At 41.7% G+C, this 22106-nt stretch overlaps 2 protein-coding genes and 1 long non-coding RNA gene across 4 annotated transcripts in view; 2 read left to right on the top strand and 1 right to left on the bottom strand.

Moving 5' to 3' along the window:
- The window catches only part of LOC138322723 (AP-4 complex accessory subunit Tepsin-like), a 34934-nt gene extending 33963 nt beyond the window's left edge, over positions 1-971 (top strand). For both annotated transcript variants that reach the window (XM_069266778.1, XM_069266777.1), the window contains exon 12: positions 263-971. In XM_069266778.1, coding sequence (XP_069122879.1) covers positions 263-469 — 207 coding nt within the window. In that variant the 3' untranslated portion in view covers positions 470-971. The remainder of the gene's footprint in view (positions 1-262) is intronic.
- A 22-nt stretch (positions 972-993) lies between these two features.
- On the top strand, positions 994-1965 carry LOC138322722 (uncharacterized). The gene is made up of 2 exons (XR_011208462.1): positions 994-1102; positions 1152-1965. It is a non-coding gene; the product is annotated as an uncharacterized lncRNA (long non-coding RNA).
- A 677-nt stretch (positions 1966-2642) lies between these two features.
- Positions 2643-22088, bottom strand: LOC138322721 (L-xylulose reductase-like). Its single transcript, XM_069266776.1, has 7 exons — positions 21951-22088; positions 20832-20929; positions 19912-20066; positions 19706-19748; positions 16406-16570; positions 5978-6095; positions 2643-5790 (listed from the first exon to the last, which is right to left on the bottom strand). Exons 1-7 carry the CDS (start codon positions 22000-22002, stop codon positions 5687-5689), a joined length of 735 nt encoding a protein of 244 aa, XP_069122877.1. The 5' UTR covers positions 22003-22088; the 3' UTR covers positions 2643-5686.
- Between the last annotated feature and the right edge of the window lie 18 nt (positions 22089-22106).

Genomic DNA, 22106 nt, shown 5'->3' with positions numbered 1-22106 from the left:
TTGTTAGGGTTTACATTAAATATTTTAGTTAAGTGATTAAAGATTTATAGAGATAGTCCTAGAGAATTGATCTTAATTCCAAGGTCACACAAATAAAATATTTTAAAATTTGATAATTTTGGAGCAAGACCAATGGGCATCAGCCATCTTGTTTTATTATTGTTAAAAGGGAGATAATTCATTATAAGTGTAATTCTAAAAACAAAATTTAAAGCCTGATAACCATTCATGCATTTAAACTTGTGTTTTGGTTAATTTTCAGATCATTAGGATTATGGAGAAGTTATCAAACAGCAGTTTACTTGATAGAGATACAGCAAAGTCTTTAATAGCCGGTACCGGTGCTTCTAAGTGTGACACTTTGGGATCACAGTTTGAAGTCAAGGACGTTAATGCAAGCACAGGACAAGATATAGATTTATTACAACAACCAGACCCCAGTCTTAGTCTGTATAAGTCTGAGATATAGAGTTATTACTACAACCAGACCCCAGTCTTAGTCTGTATAAGTCTGAGATATAGAGTTATTACTACAACCGGACCCCAGTCTTACTCTGTATAAGTCTGAGATATAGAGTTATTACTACAACCAGACCCCAGTCTTAGTCTGTATAAGTCTGAGATATAGAGTTATTACTACAACCAGACCCCAGTCTTAGTCTGTATAAGTCTGAGATATAGAGTTATTACTACAACCGACCCCAGTCTTACTCTGTATAAGTCTGAGATATAGAGTTATTACTACAACCAGACCCCAGTCTTAGTCTGTATAAGTCTGAGATATAGAGTTATTACTACAACCAGACCCCAGTCTTAGTCTGTATAAGTCTGAGATATAGAGTTATTACTACAACCAGACCCCAGTCTTAGTCTGTATAAGTCTGAGATATAGAGTTATTACTACAACCAGACCCCAGTCTTAGTCTGTATAAGTCTGAGATATAGAGTTATTACTACAACCGGACCCCAGTCTTACTTCTGTATAAGTCTGAGTATAGATATTACTACAACCGGACCCCAGTCTTAGTCTGTATAAGTCTGAGATATAGAGTTATTACTACAACCAGACCCCAGTCTTAGTCTGTATAAGTCTGAGATATAAGTGTTATACAACCAGACCCAGTCTTAGTCTGTATAAGTCTGAGATATAGAGTTATTACTACAACCAGACCCCAGTCTTACTCTGTATAAGTCTGAGATATAGAGTTATTACTACAACCAGACCCCAGTCTTAGTCTGTATAAGTCTGAGATATAGAGTTATTACTACAACCAGACCCCAGTCTTAGTCTGTATAAGTCTGAGATATAGAGTTATTACTACAACCAGACCCCAGTCTTAGTCTGTATAAGTCTGAGATATAGAGTTATTACTACAACCAGACCCCAGTCTTAGTCTGTATAAGTCTGAGATATAGAGTTATTACTACAACCAGACCCCAGTCTTAGTCTGTATAAGTCTGAGATATAGAGTTATTACTACAACCAGACCCCAGTCTTAGTCTGTATAAGTCTGATATATAGAGTTATTACTACAACCAGACCCCAGTCTTAGTCTGTATAAGTCTGAGATATAGAGTTATTACTACAACCAGACCCCAGTCTTAGTCTGTATAAGTCTGAGATATAGAGTTATTACTACAACCAGACCCCAGTCTTAGTCTGTATAAGTCTGAGATATAGAGTTATTACTACAACCAGACCCCAGTCTTAGTCTGTATAAGTCTGAGATATAGAGTCATTACTACAACCAGACCCCAGTCTAAACAAACCGTCACTCAAAAATGTGTGTTTGATACAGTATACATCTTCCACCTGGATTATTATTATTTCTTCATGTATCAACATTTGCCTAGGAATATGTGCAATATATTATTTTTATGATGTCTGCTGATTTAATGCTGAAAGTTGTGGAGGAAGTAGTGTACCGGTACTTTGATTTATGAAATAAGTTAATATGTAACATTTTTTGGCTTTGTTCTTTAAAAATGATATTTATAATACATTTATCACAATAATAACATACAATAAAGTTGATAGAACTGATTTAGGATTGTAGTTTAATTATAAAACAAGAGGTCCAAAGGCCTTAACGATCATCTGTCTACCTTTGCAATATATATAGTCCTATAGACAATTAGATATTGTATTATGGTAGCCATCTTCAATTTGGGATCAATCTGAGATATACATGTAACAACACTTTGTCGGACCATGTCAGGATCATTTCAGGCAAGTTTCGGCCAAATCGCATTGGTAGAACTTGAGAAGAAGTTCAAACAGTGTTTTCAAAATGGCGGCTGTGGTGACCACCTTGGATTTCAGATCGACCCGAAAAATAACAATACTTGGTCGGGACCATGTTAAGATCATTTCATGCAGGCGTCAGCTAAATCGCACTGATAGAACTTGAGAAGTTCAAAATGCGTTTTTCAAGATAGTGGCTGTGTTGGCCATCTTGGATTTCAGATCAATCATAAAAAAAATAACAGCACTTGATCAGACCATGTCAGGATCACTTCATGTAAGTTCAGCTAAAACACACTGGTAGAACTTAAATTGAGAAGAAGTTGAAAATGTGTTTTCAAAATGGCGGCTGTGGCAACCATCTTGGATTTCAGATTGACCCAAAAAATAACAACACTTGGTCAGGGCCATATCAGGATAATTTTATGCATCAGCTGAATCGCACTGGTAACACTTGAGAAGAAGTTCGTAATGTGAAAAGTTAACGTACAGCGGATGACAACATAGAGATGTAGGTCATCCTGACCCTTCGGATCACATGACATTAAAATCCAACACCCTCATTCATTTTGGATTATATCACAAAGTACCCAGCATGTGTTCCAATAGTTTTACACTTCTGATAATCTTACAAATTTTGAAACTTTAAGATGTGATATTAAAGGAATGAACTAAAACCATTGGAATTAATGCCATTTAGGTGCTTAATTTGGCAAAAATAATGTGCCTCTTGATAAATACATTTGTTCGAAAATATAAACCATGTGTTTTAAATATAGGTGCACAAAATCAATAACAGAAAACAATCAATTTTGAATTTCATACAGGGAAACATTTATTTAGTTTTAAAATCATAAGATGAATTGATGCCCCATGATGTTGTCTATAAAATCAATATGTATAAATATCAGAGGCTACATGTATGCCCAAATGTTCTCCACATATATACTCACAACACATTAACAAATTATCATGCAGTTACAGCTCATTTACACCAAACAATTACAAATGTATCCTCTTAATTACAATTTATATTAATAAACAGTCATGAATTAATACTTCCATTCATCAATATACACCAATAAAGATTGCTCCAATGGATAAATGTTTCTGCTTAACAGACCAGTATATGATTTAATGTAAATTGTAAATCTCTCATAGCACTATACATGTATAACTCCAGACCTTCATGTAATATAAGTAGAACACATTTAAAACATGGTACCCCGGTATGTTAATAATGAAGTTCTAAAATAATACAAAAATACCAAGTAGTTCTGCATATCAACTAGATCAAACAGCATACATGTATTTTGTTTGATTTTGTCATGATGAATTTTAAGAATGCACTGTTCAAGAAATTCATTAGCAAAAATTAATCCCCAATATGATAGTGACTTATAATCAAGGTAGATTTAAAGTATTTATATAAAGAAAAATTGATACATTTTTAACTGCAATGTATATTAAATTAATACTATTCATAAACTTAAGAAATATAAACAAGAGGCCCTAGGGCCTTAACGGTCATCTGACTACCTTGGCAAATTATCGTAAAGGAAATTAATTAGATATAGTGTCATGGTAGCCATCTTCGATTTGTGATCACCCAGAGATGTAACAACACTTTGTCGGGACCATGTCAGGATAATTTCATGCAAGTTTCAGCCAAATAGAACTTAAGAAGAAGTTCAGAATGTGTTTTCAAGATGGCTGCTGTGGTGGCCATCTTGGATTTCGGATCGGCCCGAAAAATAACAACACTTTGTCGGGACCATGTCAGGATAATTTAATGCAAGTTTCAGCCAAATAGAACTAAGAAGAAGTTCAGAATGTGTTTTCAAGATGGCTGCTGTGGTGGCCATCTTGGATTTCGGATCGGCCCGAAAAATAACAACACTTTGTCGGGACCATGTCAGGATAATTTAATGCAAGTTTCAGCCAAATAGAACTAAGAAGAAGTTCAGAATGTGTTTTCAAGATGGCTGCTGTGGTGGCCATCTTGGATTTCGGATCGACCCGAAAAATAACAACACTTTGTCGGGAACATGTCAGGATCTTTTCATGCAAGTTTCAGCTAAATCGCACCACTAGAACTTGCATGAGAAGAAGTTTTAAATGTGAAAAGTTAACGTACAGCGGACAGGGGATGGCGCATAACGACGGACGAAACATGATGACTATGTCATCCTGACCCTTGGGATCAGATGACCTAATAAGGAGCTGCAAAGTGTGGTATTATCCCACGCGCCCCGCAGTTACAAATACATCAAGGTCAAAGTAACGATTATTCAAGTATAACTTTAAACGTATGAGAGTATTGTAAACCTGTAAAAAAAATGACAGCGGGTAACAAAAAGAAACTATTATTTGGTATTTTGACTGAGTTTCCATGGTTACAGAAAAAATTCCAAAACCTGAAGGTCTGTAACAGCAAAATGCACAACTAGGGCAATTGTCTGATATATACAAAAAGTTTCATGGAGCTCTGTTGAGCAGTTTTGGAGTAATAGCCCGGAAACAGAAAGAAACAGTAATCTGGTATTTTTGACAAAGTTTCCATGGTAACAGATAAACCACTTAAAGATGCTCCACCGCTGACAAAAGGTATTTTTTCACTATCAAAAACAGGAGCAGACGATTTTGTATTTTTCTTCAGTTACAAAAGTAACTTACTTTACACCATAGCCACCATTGAAAAATTTGAGCTTCTAATTTTACTTCAAGTTAAAAATATGAAAAATAATTAATTGCATCCCGAAAAAATTCCGTGGCACTATATCTTATATGGAATGAAGTAATGATTGCACGTGCACCAAAGGCAAACTAAATTGTTTTATGTTATTTTTTGTGTTAATTAGGCATATATATACAAAAGTAAACACCAATTATTGTTCAAATGATGAATATCAGTTATGCTCTGTCGGCGGTGGAGCATCTTTAACATGAAAGGTCCACAATAGCAAACGGCCCAACTAGGGCACTTTCAAGTTTCAAGGAGCTGCGTTGAACGGTTTTGGAGTTATAGCATGGAAAAGGTGTTTGCGGAGGATAAATATTGCATAATAAATGTGTATGTTATAATTATATCATGATATATTATCTCATTCATACTATTCATTTATGAATCATAATATCACTTAATTCTTGAAATAAACCATGCAAATCATTTATCAAAGTCGCTTCTCGTAACAGACCATACAAATCATTTATCAATATCGTCTCTTGAAATAAACCATACAAATAATAATTTTCTTATCAAAATCACTTCTTATCAATTACAAAGTGAAAGTATAATTATTGTAAAATGTATGAATCTTCATTTCAAAATTAACCATACAAAATTATTCATCAATACATCTTGATCAACTGTTATGTTACACATTAAGTGGATGATTGTACTGTACAATGTATGTACAGTGTAACAGCTGTGTTCCCAGGCTAACAACAGGACAGTCCTCCCTCCAGTAACATACAGGTACCGTTGACCATGGTGCTCTTATCACTTAGCAGGAACAAGGTGGCATTTACAACATCTTCAACCTCTGCCAAAAAAGTCAGACTTGAGATTATGACACAGCATCAATACAATCTTTAATTCAATAGAAGTTTATGACTAAATAAGGGAGCCCTACATTTGTTTTAATTATGACTATTAAATTACTGACATTTATCTTTAACTAATAAATAAATACTTTGTTTTTACAGCTGCTTTCATTGTGTTAAACTCACCTACAAACTTATTCAGTGGTATCCTTGACAACAGGGGACCAGACTTAACTGGATCGGTCCATGACGCCTTCCCCATATCGGTCCATACCACAGTGGGATTCACAGCATTCACTCTTATCTATAACAGAAAAAAACTAGAATTGTAAGTCGATGGCTGACTAAATATGTTTGTAAGGTCCCCAACATTAGTAAAAAGTTGCATTGAAATTGATCCAGTTGTTTAGGAGGAGTTGTTCGTACATTGGTTTTTTTAACAAAACACCTTTGTCTAGTGACTTATCTACTTTGACAAACAAAAAGCGCCATGCACATCTACACATTGTCCAAAACAATATCAATACTGCTAAGTTAAATTGAATTTGATCAAGTAGTTTAGAAGTTGTTAGACATATTTTGAAACCTGGTACCATGGCAACCAAATTTTTACAAACAAAAACTTGCATGCACATCTGTACATATTGGTCCCAAACATGAGTGCAAAGTTGCATAGAAATGATCATAGTTAAGAATGTCAATAAGTTGTCCGAACCTTTTTTTCGACAGTTAAGGATGTTGATGAATTGTCTGAACCTTTTTTTTCGACAAAAACCTGGGTGTAATGACCGAGTTACCATGGCAACAAAAATTATGACAAAAAAGTCAACTTATAAAAGTAGTTCCGGGGTGTTCTCAGAATATGGGCCACCCTTATCTTAGCAGGGTATGGGGTATGGGCCACCCTTATCTTAGCAGGGTATGGGGTATGGGCCACTCTAATCTTAGCAGGGTATGGGTTATGGGCCACTCTAATCTTAGCAGGGTATGGGTTATAGGCCACTATAATCTTAGCAGGGTATGGGGTATGGGCCACTCTAATCTCAGCAGGGTATGGGGTATGGGGTATGGGCCACCCTTATCTTAGCAGGGTATGGGTTATGGGTCACTCTAATCAATATCTTAGCAGGGTATGGGGTATGGGCCACTCTAATCTTAGCAGGGTATGGGGTATGGGCCACTCTAATCTTAGCAGGGTATGGGGTATGGGCCACTCTAATCTTAGCAGGGTATGGGGTATGGGCCACTCTAATCTTAGCAGGGTATGGGCCATCCTTATCTTTGCAGGGTATGGGGTATGGACCACTCTAATCTTAGCAGGGTATGGGGTATGGGCCACCTTATCTTTGCAGGGTATGGGGTATGGGCCACTCTAATCTTAGCAGGGTATGGGTTATGGGTCACTTAATCTTAGCAGGGTATGGTATGGCCACTCTAATCTTAGCAGGGTATAGATCCCTCTAATCTTACAGGGTATGGGTAGGACCACTCTAATCTTAGCAGGGTATGGGTATGGGCCACTCTAATCTTAGCAGGGTATGGGTATGGGCCACTCTAATCTTAGCAGGGTATGGGTATGGCACTCTAATCTTAGCAGGGTATGGGGGTATGGGCCACTCTAATCTTAGCAGGGTATGGGGTATGGGCCACTCTAATCTTAGCAGGGTATGGGGTTATGGGCCACTCTAATCTTAGCAGGGTATGGGGTATGGGCCACTCTTATCTTAGCAGGGTATGGGTTATAAGCCACTCTAATCTTAGCAGGGTATGGGTTATGGGCCACCCTTATCTTAGCAGGGTATGGGTTATAGGCCACTCTAATCTTAGCAGGGTATGGGTTATGGGCCACTCTAATCTTAGCAGGGTATGGGGTATGGGCCACTCTAATCTTAGCAGGGTATGGGTTATGGGCCACTCTAATCTTAGCAGGGTATGGGTTATGGGCCACTCTAATCTTAGCAGGGTATGGGTTATGGGCCACTCTAATCTTAGCAGGGTATGGGGTATGGGCCACTCTTATCTTAGCAGGGTATGGGGTATGGGCCACCCTAATCTTAGCAGGGTATGGGGTATGGGCCACTCTTATCTTAGCAGGGTATGGGGTATGGGCCACTCTAATCTTAGCAGGGTATGGGGTATGGGCCACCCTTATCTTAGCAGGGTATGGGTATGGGCCACTCTAATCTTAGCAGGGTATGGGGTATGGGCCACTCTAATCTTAGCAGGGTATGGGGTATGGGCCACCCTTATCTTAGCAGGGTATGGGGTATGGGCCACTCTAATCTTAGCAGGGTATGGGGTATGGGCCACTCTAATCTTAGCAGGGTATGGGGTATGGGCCACTCTAATCTTAGCAGGGTATGGGGTATGGGCCACTCTAATCTTAGCAGGGTATGGGGTATGGGCCACCCTAATCTTAGCAGGGTATGGGTTATGGGCCACTCTAATCTTAGCAGGGTATGGGGTATGGGCCACTCTAATCTTAGCAGGGTATGGGGTATGGGCCACTCTAATCTTAGCAGGGTATGGGGTATGGGCCACCCTAATCTTAGCAGGGTATGGGGTATGGGCCACTCTAATCTTAGCAGGGTATGGGGTATGGGCCACTCTAATCTTAGCAGGGTATGGGTATGGGCCACTCTAATCTTAGCAGGGTATGGGGTATGGGCCACTCTAATCTTAGCAGGGTATGGGTATGGGCCACTCTAATCTTAGCAGGGTATGGGTATGGGCCACTCTAATCTTAGCAGGGTATGGGGTATGGACCACCCTAATCTTAGCAGGGTATGGGTTATGGGCCACTCTAATCTTAGCAGGGTATGGGTTATGGGCCACTCTAATCTTAGCAGGGTATGGGGTATGGGCCACTCTAATCTTAGCAGGGTATGGGGTATGGGCCACTCTAATCTTAGCAGGGTATGGGTAGGGCCACTCTAATCTTAGCAGGGTATGGGTATGGGCCACTCTAATCTTAGCAGGGTATGGGGTATGGGCCACTCTAATCTTAGCAGGGTATGGGGTATGGGCCACTCTAATCTTAGCAGGGTATGGGGTATGGGCCACTCTAATCTTAGCAGGGTATGGGGTATGGGCCACTCTAATCTTAGCAGGGTATGGGGTATGGGCCACTCTAATCTTAGCAGGGTATGGGTATGGGCCACTCTAATCTTAGCAGGGTATGGGTTATGGCCACTCTAATCTTAGCAGGGTATGGGGTATGGGCCACTCTAATCTTAGCAGGGTATGGGGTATGGGCCACTCTAATCTTAGCAGGGTATGGGGTATGGGCCACTCTAATCTTAGCAGGGTATGGGGTATGGGCCACTCTAATCTTAGCAGGGTATGGGGTATGGGCCACTCTAATCTTAGCAGGGTATGGGGTATGGGCCACTCTAATCTTAGCAGGGTATGGGGTATGGGCCACTCTAATCTCAGGGTATGGGGTATGGGCCACTCTAATCTTAGCAGGGTATGGGGTATGGGCCACCCTTATCTTAGCAGGGTATGGGTTATATGCCACTCTAATCTTAGCAGGGTATGGGTTATGGGCCACTCTAATCTTAGCAGGGTATGGGGTATGGGCCACCCTTATCTTAGCAGGGTATGGGGTATGGGCCACTCTAATCTTAGCAGGGTATGGGGTATGGGCCACTCTAATCTTAGCAGGGTATGGGGTATGGGCCACTCTAATCTTAGCAGGGTATGGGCCACTCTAATCTTAGCAGGGTATGGGGTATGGGCCACTCTTAATCTTAGCAGGGTATGGGGGTATGGGCCACTCTAATCTTAGCAGGGTATGGGGTATGGGCCACTCTAATCTTAGCAGGGCATGGGGTATGGGCCACCCTTATCTTAGCAGGGTATGGGCCACTCTAATCTTAGCAGGGTATGGGGTATGGGCCACTCTAATCTTAGCAGGGTATGGGGTATGGGCCACTCTAATCTTAGCAGGGTATGGGGTATGGGCCACTCTAATCTTAGCAGGGTATGGGGTATGGGCCACTCTAATCTTAGCAGGGTATGGGGTATGGGCCACTCTTATCTTAGCAGGGTATGGGGTATGGGCCACTCTAATCTTAGCAGGGTATGGGGTATGGGCCACTCTAATCTTAGCAGGGTATGGGGTATGGGCCACTCTAATCTTAGCAGGGTATGGGGTATGGGCCACTCTAATCTTAGCAGGGTATGGGGTATGGGCCACTCTAATCTTAGCAGGGTATGGGGTATGGGCCACTCTAATCTTAGCAGGGTATGGGGTATGGGCCACTCTAATCTTAGCAGGGTATGGGGTATGGGGCCACTCTAATCTTAGCAGGGTATGGGTATGGCCACTCTAATCTTAGCAGGGTATGGGGTATATGGGCCACTCTAATCTTAGCAGGGTATATGGGGTATGGGCCACTCTAATCTTAGCAGGGTATGGGGTATGGGGTATGGGCCACCCTTAATCTTAGCAGGGTATGGGGTATGGGCCACTCTAATCTTAGCAGGGTATGGGGTATGGGCCACTCTAATCTTAGCAGGGTATGGGGTATGGGCCACTCTAATCTTAGCATGGGGTATGGGCCACTCTAATCTTAGCAGGGCATGGGGTATGGGCCACTCTAATCTTAGCAGGGTATGGGGTATGGGCCACTCTAATCTTAGCAGGGTATGGGTTATGGGCCACTCTAATCTTAGCAGGGTATGGGGTATGGGCCACTCTTATCTTAGCAGGGTATGGGGGTATGGGCCACCCTTATCTTAGCAGGGTATGGGGTATGGGCCACTCTAATCTTAGCAGGGTATGGGGTATAAGCCTTATGGGGTATGGGCCACTCTAATCTTAGCAGGGTATGGGGTATGGGCCACTCTAATCTTAGCAGGGTATGGGGTATGGGCCACTCTAATCTTAGCAGGGTATGGGTTATGGGCCACTCTAATCTTAGCAGGGTATGGGTTATGGGCCACTCTAATCTTAGCAGGGTATGGGGTATGGGCCACTCTAATCTTAGCAGGGTATGGGCCACTCTAATCTTAGCAGGGTATGGGGTATGGGCCACTCTAATCTTAGCAGGGTATGGGGTATGGGCCACTCTAATCTTAGCAGGGTATGGGGTATGGGCCACTCTAATCTTAGCAGGGTATGGGGTATGGGCCACTCTAATCTTAGCAGGGTATGGGGTATGGGCCACTCTAATCTTAGCAGGGTATGGGCCACTCTAATCTTAGCAGGGTATGGGGTATGTGCCTCTCTAATCTTAGCAGGGTATGGGGTATGGGCCACTCTAATCTTAGCAGGGTATGGGGTATGGGCCACTCTTAATCTTAGCAGGGTATGGGTATGGGCCACTCTAATCTTAGCAGGGTATGGGGTATGGGCCACTCTAATCTTAGCAGGGTATGGGGTATGGGCCACTCTAATCTTAGCAGGGTATGGGGTATGGGCCACTCTAATCTTAGCAGGGTATGGGGTATGGGCCACTCTAATCTTAGCAGGGTATGGGGTATGGGCCACTCTAATCTTAGCAGGGTATGGGGTATGGGCCACCCTTATCTTAGCAGGGTATGGGTTATATGCCACTCTAATCTTAGCAGGGGTATGGGGTATGGGCCACTCTAATCTTAGCAGGGTATGGGGTATGGGCCACTCTAATCTTAGCAGGGTATGGGGTATGGGCCACTCTAATCTTAGCAGGGTATGGGTATGGGCCACTCTAATCTTAGCAGGGTATGGGGTATGGGCCACTCTAATCTTAGCAGGGTATGGGTATGGGCCACTCTAATCTTAGCAGGGTATGGGTATGGGCCACTCTAATCTTAGCAGGGTATGGGTATGGGCCACTCTAATCTTAGCAGGGTATGGGGTATGGGCCACTCTAATCTTAGCAGGGTATGGGGTATGGGCCACTCTAATCTTAGCAGGGTATGGGGTATGGGCCACTCTAATCTTAGCAGGGTATGGGGTATGGGCCACTCTAATCTTAGCAGGGTATGGGGTATGGGCCACTCTAATCTTAGCAGGGTATGGGGTATGGGCCACTCTAATCTTAGCAGGGTATGGGGTATGGGCCACTCTAATCTTAGCAGGGTATGGGGTATGGGCCACTCTAATCTTAGCAGGGTATGGGTTATGGGCCACTCTAATCTTAGCAGGGTATGGGTTATGGGCCACTCTAATCTTAGCAGGGTATGGGTATGGGCCACTCTAATCTTAGCAGGGTATGGGGTATGGGCCACTCTAATCTTAGCAGGGTATGGGGTATGGGCCACTCTAATCTTAGCAGGGTATGGGGTATGGGCCACTCTAATCTTAGCAGGGTATGGGGTATGGGCCACTCTAATCTTAGCAGGGTATGGGGTATGGGCCACTCTAATCTTAGCAGGGTATGGGGTATGGGCCACTCTAATCTTAGCAGGGTATGGGCCACTCTTATCTTAGCAGGGTATGGGCAACTCTAATCTTAGCAGGGTATGGGGTATGGGCCACTCTAATCTTAGCAGGGTATGGGTTATGGGCCACTCTAATCTTAGCAGGGTATGGGTTATGGGCCACTCTAATCTTAGCAGGGTATGGGTTATGGGCCACTCTAATCTTAGCAGGGTATGGGGTATGGGCCACTCTAATCTTAGCAGGGTATGGGGTATGGGCCACTCTAATCTTAGCAGGGTATGGGCCACTCTAATCTTAGCAGGGTATGGGGTTATGAGCCACTCTAATCTTAGCAGGGTATGGGGTATGGGCCACTCTAATCTTAGCAGGGTATGGGGTATGGGCCACTCTAATCTTAGCAGGGTATGGGGTATGGGCCACCCTTATCTTAGCAGGGTATGGGGTATGGGCCACTCTAATCTTAGCAGGGTATGGGCCACTCTAATCTTAGCAGGGTATGGGGTATGGGCCACTCTAATCTTAGCAGGGTATGGGGTATGGGCCACTCTAATCTTAGCAGGGTATGGGGTATGGGCCACTCTAATCTTAGCAGGGTATGGGGTATGGGCCACTCTAATCTTAGCAGGGTATGGGGTATGGGCCACTCTAATCTTAGCAGGGTATGGGGTATGGGCCACTCTAATCTTAGCAGGGTATGGGGTATGGGCCACCCTTATCTTAGCAGGGTATGGGTTATGGGCCACTCTAATCTTAGCAGGGTATGGGGTATGGGCCACTCTAATCTTAGCAGGGTATGGGGTATGGGCCACTCTAATCTTAGCAGGGTATGGGGTATGGGCCACTCTAATCTTAGCAGGGTATGGGGTATGGGTCACCCTTATCTTAGCAGGGTATGGGGTATGGGCCACTCTAATCTTAGCAGGGTATGGGGTATGGGCCACTCTAATCTTAGCAGGGTATGGGGTATGGGCCACTCTTATCTTAGCAGGGTATGGGGTATGGGCCACTCTAATCTTAGCAGGGTATGGGGTATGGGCCACTCTAATCTTAGCAGGGTATGGGGTATGGGCCACTCTAATCTTAGCAGGGTATGGGGTATGGGCCACTCTAATCTTAGCAGGGTATGGGGTATGGGCCACTCTAATCTTAGCAGGGTATGGGGTATGGGCCACTCTAATCTTAGCAGGGATGGATGGGGTATGGGCCACTCTTAATCTTAGCAGGGTATGGGGTATGGGCCACTCTAATCTTAGCAGGGTATGGGGTATGGGCCACTCTTATCTTAGCAGGGTATGGGGTATGGGCCACTCTAATCTTAGCAGGGTATGGGGTATGGGCCACTCTAATCTTAGCAGGGTATGGGGTATGGGCCACTCTAATCTTAGCAGGGTATGGGGTATGGGCCACTCTAATCTTAGCAGGGTATGTGGTATGGGCCATCCTTATCTTAGCAGGGTATGGGGGTATGGGCCACCCTTATCTTAGCAGGGTATGGGGATTGGTCACCCTAATCTTAGCAGGGTATGGGGTATGGGCCACTCTAATCTTAGCAGGGTATGGGGTATGGGCCACTCTAATCTTAGCAGGGTATGGGGTATGGGCCACTCTAATCTTAGCAGGGTATGGGGTATGGGCCACTCTAATCTTAGCAGGGTATGGGGTATGGGCCACTCTAATCTTAGCAGGGTATGGGTTATGGGCCACTCTAATCTTAGCAGGGTATGGGGTATGGGCCACTCTAATCTTAGCAGGGTATGGGGTATGGGCCACTCTAATCTTAGCAGGGTATGGGGTATGGGCCACTTTAATCTTAGCAGGGTATGGGGTATGGGCCACTCTAATCTTAGCAGGGTATGGGCCACTCTAATCTTAGCAGGGTATGGGGTATGTGCCTCTCTAATCTTAGAAGGGTATGGGGTATGGGCCACTCTAATCTTAGCAGGGTATGGGCCACTCTAATCTTAGCAGGGTATGGGGTATGGGCCACTCTAATCTTAGCAGGGTATGGGGTATGGGCCACTCTAATCTTAGCAGGGTATGGGGTATGGGCCACTCTAATCTTAGCAGGGTATGGGGTATGGGCCACTCTAATCTTAGCAGGGTATGGGGTTTGGGCCACTCTAATCTTAGCAGGGTATGGGGTATGGGCCATCCTTATCTTAGCAGGGTATGGGGGTATGGGCCACCCTTATCTTAGCAGGATATGGGGTATGGGCCACTCTAATCTCAGCAGGGTATGGGGTATGGGCCACCCTTATCTTAGCAGGGTATGGGGTATGGGCCACCCTTATCTTAGCAGGGTATGGGGTATGGGCCACTCTAATCTTAGCAGGGTATGGGGTATGGGCCACTCTAATCTTAGCAGGGTATGGGGTATGGGCCACCCTTATCTTAGCAGGGTATGGGGTATGGGCCACTCTAATCTTAGCAGGGTATGGGGTATGGGCCACTCTAATCTTAGCAGGGTATGGGGTATGGTCCACTCTAATCTTAGCAGGGTATGGGGTATGGGCCACTCTAATCTTAGCAGGGTATGGGGTATGGGCCACTCTAATCTTAGCAGGGTATGGGGGTATGGGCCACTCTAATCTTAGCAGGGTATGGGGTATGGGCCACCCTTATCTTAGCAGGGTATGGGGTATGGGCCACTCTAATCTTAGCAGGGTATGGGGTATGGGCCACTCTAATCTTAGCAGGGTATGGGGTATGGGCCACCCTTATCTTAGCAGGGTATGGGGTATGGGCCACTCTAATCTTAGCAGGGTATGGGGTATGGGCCACTCTAATCTTAGCAGGGTATGGGGTATGGGCCACTCTAATCTTAGCAGGGTATGGGGTATGGGCCACTCTAATCTTAGCAGGGTATGGGGTATGGGCCACTCTAATCTTAGCAGGGTATGGGGTATGGGCCACTCTATCTTAGCAGGGTATGGGGTATGGGCCACTCTAATCTTAGCAGGGTATGGGGTATGGGCCACTCTAATCTTAGCAGGGTATGGGGTATGGGCCACTCTAATCTTAGCAGGGTATGGGGTATGGGCCACCCTAATCTTAGCAGGGTATGGGTTATGGGCCACTCTAATCTTAGCAGGGTATGGGGTATGGACCACCCTTATCTTAGCAGGGTATTGGTTATATGCCACTCTAATCTTAGCAGGGTATGGGTTATGGGCCACTCTAATCTTAGCAATCTAGGTATGGTAGGGCCACTCTATCTTAGGGGTATGGGGTATGGGCCACTCTAATCTTAGCAGGTATGGGGTTTGGGCCACTCTAATCTTAGCAGGGTATGGGTTATAAACCACTCTAATCTTAGCAGGTTATGGGGTATGGGCCACTCTAATCTTAGCTGGGTATGGGTTATAAGCCACTCTAATCTTAGCAGGGTATGGGGTATGGGCCACTCTAATCTTAGCTGGGTATGGGTTGGTTATAAGCCACTCTAATCTTAGCAGGGTATGGGTTATGGGCCACTCTAATCTTAGCGGTATGGGTAGCCACTCTATCTTAGCAGGGTATGGGTATGGGCCACTCTAATCTTAGCTGGGTATGGGGTATGGGCCACCCTTATCTTAGCATGGGTATGGGCCACCTATCTTAGCAGGGTATGGGGTATGGGCCACTCTAATTTAAGTAGGGTATGGGTTATGGGTCACTCTAATCTTAGCAGGTATGGGTTATAGGCCACTATAATCTCAGCAGGGCATGGTGTATGGGCCTACCTTATCTTAGCAGGGTATGGGTTATAGGCCACTCTAATCTTAGCAGGGTATGGGGTATGGGCCACTCTAATCTTAGCAGGGTATGGGGTATGGGCCACTCTAATCTTAGCAGGGTATGGGGTATGTGCCTCTCTAATCTTAGCAGGGTATGGGGTATAGGCCACTCTAATCTTAGCAGGGCATGGGGTATGGGCCACTCTAATGTTAGCAGGGTATGGGGAATGGCCACTCTAATCTTAGCAGGGTATGGGTTATGGGCCACTCTAATCTTAGCAGGGTATGGGGTATAGGCCACTCTAATCTTAGCAGGGTATGGGGTATGGGCCACTCTAATCTTAGCAGGGTATGGGTTATAGGCCACTCTAATCTTAGCAGGGCATGGGGTATGGGCCACCTTATCTCAGCAGGGTATGGGGTATGGGCCACAAACATTCTGAAAAGTGCCTGATGTGAAGGTGCCTTGTTATTTTTATTTCTTTACCAGCGGTAACTTTCTTGATAACAAGCTGTCTAACTAACCTTGTGAGGACCAAGTTCCAGACACATGACTTTGGTCAGCATGTCTACAGCGCCCTTAGAGGATCCATAACTTGTGTGGCCTTTTAATGCCATAGTGGACGCTACACTGGACATATTAACAATAGCACCACCTTTCCCTCTCTCTATCATTCCTTTAGCGCACACCTGTTTCATGGAATTTTTTCAATATAATTAATTTAGTAAGAGTTACATGCATTCATTTTCATTTCATTTCTCTCACATTAAAACATGTACAATGTTTACAGTGCCCTAAAGCTGTTCTTAGAATTTGAATATGTCATTTGTTTAAATTGGTAAAACAGATTTTACAAAAGTATTTAAAGGGACAATACAGTCAAAGTATTTAAAGGAACAATACAGTCTAAGAGTACATTAAGCTTTGCATATACATGTATATCGGAAACAGACCATTCTAATGGAAGTTAGATTAGTTGGTTTTAAAACTGTGATATGCCAGAAAAGCCCACTGTAGTGAAATGTATGTGAAATTTTCAAACTCCCTTGCTGTCCACTACACAGAGACCTGGCACAAAATGTTTTAATCAACAGTATACATACATATATTTTAACATACATGTATATATAAATATGTATACAGTTGGTTAAAAAGTGTTGTGCCAGGTCCCTGTGGTCCACTATTAAACATTGTGGTCGGACGTCTTGTATGCAGAACTCTGGCCCTTGCCAGAGTAGTAAAGAAATTTTTGTCTAGAACTTTAACTCAAATCGCTCTTACAGTAGTGTGTTTACGTTATTAGGTGCATGTTTTGCAGTGGTTATGTATTGCATTTGGGTATGGGTACAGCATACATGTTATACATTTACTTGCTTAATGTATTGATCACAGGGACCTGGCACAATCTTTTTTATCCAACAGTATACATATATACAGTATATTATAGTATCCTTGATACTATAATATATAATATATATACATGTATATATATAAATACTGTTGGTTAAATAATTTCGTGCCAGATCTGTGTGGTATATTGATCAACGATTAGGCATTTCAATTAAAATATAACTTAACAATGATATGGAATTTGTCAATATTTCTTGTTACATGTTTCACAAGCAATGTAGAACAATACATTTATGTCATATTTGCTTTGTGGTTATGTAAAAGAATTAGCCTCATTGAATTGTCCCTTTTAAACACTATTGAATGTCTCAAATGTACTTTATATAGGCACTAATCGAACTAAAAGATGATAAATATCATATTATCAACAAAAGCAGAAAAGACAATTGCCTTATTGGTGCCATCATCCTACGCGCACGTACTCGGATGTGTACTAGTCAATTTCTGGGGGTCCTCTCAAAAGAAAAGTTCCTATTTGCAATGAACGTAATTTTAAACAGTACTCCACATCCATTAATTATAATAGAATAAATATTGAATAATTAATTCAGACATTCTTCTGTCATTACGATGTATTTTGTTGACAATATGTAAAATGTTTTATAATTCATTCACAATTTGCAGATTACATAATTGCAGTTAATATTGTACCTCATGTTTATAGCAGTGTCTGTGATTAATTGAAATATATCACATAACACAGAAATAAAACATTGGGGGTGGGGGGATTAAAATATTGTATTGTCTCTGGGGCGCTTGCCCTCATGGTGACCGCCCACCGCCCAGCTTTCACACGAAGCCACCCCACCCCTACTTCAAATTTATCAAGTAGAAATTTGTTTCTGTGTAGTACAGTTATGCAAACATACAATGTACGACTCCACTTCTAAACATTTATCATTGTACATGTATGTACATGTAGTTAAACAACAATTACTAAGGTAGTGTAATATATCATGTAATGTAAACAAGAATTATGCCAGCTAATGATTTCGTAATGTTAATCAACCCTACGTTCCAAAATGTGCTGTGTATAATACAAATCGCACAAATGTGCGGTCTGTACCACACATCGCACAGTTGGGTGCAATATGTGTGCAAGATGTCTGCAGGGTGTACTCACGCTGGTTTTTAGTATGTCGTACGTAGTGCGATCATATAACACTCATCAAAAAAATAATCATCAAACTATTGTATTCGAGTTGAAGTCCATTATTATTGATGACGTTGAAAAGATATCAATTGGCACCAACAAAATAGTAGTTCAGTCAAAGTTCGTCGTGTTAGCCAATCAGAATGTGTACAGAGTTTATACAGTACCCGACAACCTGTTCATCATCACCATTTGGCTACATGTCCTCTGAGAGATCAAAATGTATAGATTCCTAAGCACTCTTTGGCGCTATCCTAGGTACAGAATTCAACAATGTGTCAACTAATGGTCTGTCATAAATTTTAATGGCTTGCTCAGTGCATAAGATTGTTATCATTTGAACTCACAAATAAAGCCCTACCATAGGTGTAGCAGTGTAGTGTGTGTGTCTGTAAATGCCAATAACAGATGAGAGATTTCTGTGTGTAGACAATAAGATACTTACAAAATACAAACAAGCAATCAAAAGTGTTAATGCAATGGTACAAAAGGCAATTAATTGTTTCTGACATCTAATGTACAAAACCATTGCTTTCATTAACTAGCAGGTTACAAATATATGTATATTATATATATCTCAGCAGAGATACAGTAATATGTTATGTTTGATTAAGTACTATCAAGTGAGAGGGAAATACCATACCATTTCTCTGATATTGCATGTATTGATAGATTTAGTCAGATGAACTTTGACCATCAAGTACATTCCACTGACAGTGGTTTAATCGTGAGTTATGATCACTCTTTATCATACCTTGACGGCTGTATGAAATATATTAAAAAAAATCCTTGCATGTTTAATACTATTCCATACATATTGTTTTATAAATTAATTATTCTGTTAACCAAAAACTAAAAATATGTAGCATACCAGTAATGTATGCATCATCTATAAATACAAAATGCATATATATATTAGGTATATATATACTGTACATTGTCTGAGATGATAGTATCTAAATTTCTGGCATTGTAAAGACTCAAATGTTCCTTAAAAAATTCATGATATCATTTTTTGTGTTAATCTTTGATTGTTTGTATTTAATTATATGAACTCAATATTCATTTTCCTACTTTACATTTATTTTACAGATTTGATTTTGAGACAACTCCGAGAAATCGTCTAGTACGCGTCTGAGTCCGCATGCGTAGTACGTTTACGCTTACTTTTTGAAATGTCTATTACCTTTTATTCAGATGAGATGTTTTACATATGTGAGAAGTTATCTCCCCTTTCCTACATAATTACATGTATACTTACCTGTGATACATTAACTATGGCTTTCACATTAATGTCATAGGTACTGAAAGAAAAAAAAAAGTGAAAAGTTCAGTGGAATCACACTATCATTCAATCGAGCGTAGAAAATTTACTCAAATTAATCCAATTGTTATTGCATTAAAATTGAGAACTTTCCATTAAGTCTTTATTAAAACTCCCAAAACCAATCCTCAATAATTACATACAAATCGAGTTGCTCCTTTTTAACCTCCATGAACGGTGCAGGGGATGACACTCCAGCGTTGTTAACGAGAAGGTCAATGGGACCAAGCTGTTCAAGGATTTTCCTGGAACCATCCCAGTCTTGTAAATCAGCCTGCACAATATTCATACTAGTTACCTGTGTTCAAAAATATATCACAAAAATGTACTTAGTTGTACACACCCAGTACTTTTAAATAATCTTATCCTTCAAATTATTTGTGTTTGTTTGTAATGGAATTCTATAGCCAAATTGTCTCCCCTTTATTTCCAATTCAAGAGCAATAACTAAATACTTTAAAGCTCATGTTTCTTTTTTTAAAATGTTTTTATTTATCATTTAATTGAACAAATTATGAGATTTATCCACCATAAATACATTACATTTATTGATTTCATTAGATAAATGTTATCTCAGATTAAATGAGTCCTGAGGTCTGTCTGGGTCTAAAGGTTACCTCAGACTTTATTGATCCCAGGTCTATCTGGGTCTAAGTGTTACCTCAGACTTTATTGATTCCAGGTCTGTCTGGGTCTAAGTTTTACCTCAGACTTTATTGAGTCCAGGTCTGTCTGGGTCTAAATGTTACATCAGACTTTATTGAGACAAAGTCTGTCTGAGTCTAAATGTTACCTCAGTCTTTATTGATTCCAGGTCTGTCTCACTCTGGGTCTAAATGCTACCTCGGACTTTATTGAGTCCAGGTCTGTCTGGGTCTAAATGTTACCTCAGACTTTATTGAGCCTAAGTCTGTCTGGGTCTAAATGTTACCTCAGACTTTATTGAGTCCAGGTCTGTCTGGGTCTAAATGTTACATCAGACTTTATTGAGTCCAGGTCTGTCTGGGTCTAAATGTTACCTCAGACTTTATTGAGACAAAGTCTGCCTGGGTCTAAATGTTACCTCAGACTTTAATGAGTCCAGGTCTGCCTGGGTCCTGCTGAGGGCAAAAGTTTCTGCTCCACATTCTACTAATTTCTTTGCAATTTCACGCCCAATACCTGTAATCACAAACATTTTTTCACAACACATTGAGATTCCAATATTAAAAGATTAGCTTAACATAGATAAAACATGTATCAGAAAGCCATATTTGAAATCAACTTTTATCCAACTTATCTGATTTGTCCCTTTTTCTTTTACTATTATAACCCAGCTATCTAGGATGACTTATATTTTTTTAAAACATGCTAAATAAGTGGTCGGTTTTTAATTCTGAAATGATATTGGTAAACAAAAGTTGATTAGTCCCACTTTCTGGTGTTTGTGAAGTAATTTTTTGGCATTACAATCGCCAAAGTTGTGCCTGCAAGCAACTTTGGGATCCCTTCCTGTTCCCGTTTAAATGATTTTGAAAAAAATCTAAAACAAATAATAATTGCATCAGACAATATCTGTAAATTAAGACTAATGACCACAATATGAACTGTCAATCTACATGTACAGTATTGTGTAGTGGGATTGGACTGGGTCGATTATCAGTGACTAGATACATGTACATGTACTACATGATATATGACCAGATAGCACAGCGATACAGCATTTAGCAAATAATTGGAGGTCAGGATTTGAATTCCGATCTGACCGCTACATTTTCTCCTCTCCTGTTAGTTATACAATATAAAACCCTCAATATTCCAGGGGTTAATATCACAAAACTACAGAAATTTCCTTTAAATCGCAAAGAGAATGTCGATGCAGAAATGTAATGCACCAAATTGTAATTCGATTCATTTGATGACTTATATAAGCTTATCTGTCTTTCTGTTGATGCACTATAAGCCTTTAAGCTTCCGTTTTGCTAGGACAGGGATGGATATATAGGTACGTATAGGGCCTAACGACAATGGTAGCTGAGTAACCCTGTATCATCGAGGATACTTAGTAACCCTGGAATACGTATAACGTTACACATGTTCTAGGTCATCGTGATATGGACGTACACTAACAGAAGGCCCAACACCAAGATCACATATTACGCCCTATTTTGACAATATCCTAATTTTGTCAATAGCTAGCTACCTTTTCCTGCACCTGTCACCAGGGCACGTTTACCATGAAAAGATATTTCCATCGTGCAGTGTTCTAAGCCTATATTGTGCCAGCTGCTTGCAGACGACGCGACGAAACAAGTAAAAATTGGATCATTTAAACGCTTGTTGTCCGCCAAAAAATATA

This window comes from Argopecten irradians, chromosome 5 (assembly GCF_041381155.1).
Source record: "Argopecten irradians isolate NY chromosome 5, Ai_NY, whole genome shotgun sequence".
In the NCBI taxonomy this organism is placed as follows: Eukaryota; Metazoa; Mollusca; class Bivalvia; order Pectinida; family Pectinidae; genus Argopecten; species Argopecten irradians.
This window is presented reverse-complemented; position numbering and strand designations above follow the sequence as displayed.

Coding starts and splice junctions, on each gene's coding strand:
- LOC138322721 (XM_069266776.1), bottom strand. CDS start 22,002: ATGGAAATATCTTTTCATGGTAAACGTGCCCTGGTGACAGGTGCAGGA. Junction 20,067..20,831: donor TGGACTCATTAAAGTCTGAG/GTAACATTTAGA, acceptor TTTTGAACACAG/GTAACTAGTATGAATATTGT. Junction 16,571..19,705: donor CCATAGTTAATGTATCACAG/GTAAGTATACAT, acceptor TCCATGAAACAG/GTGTGCGCTAAAGGAATGAT.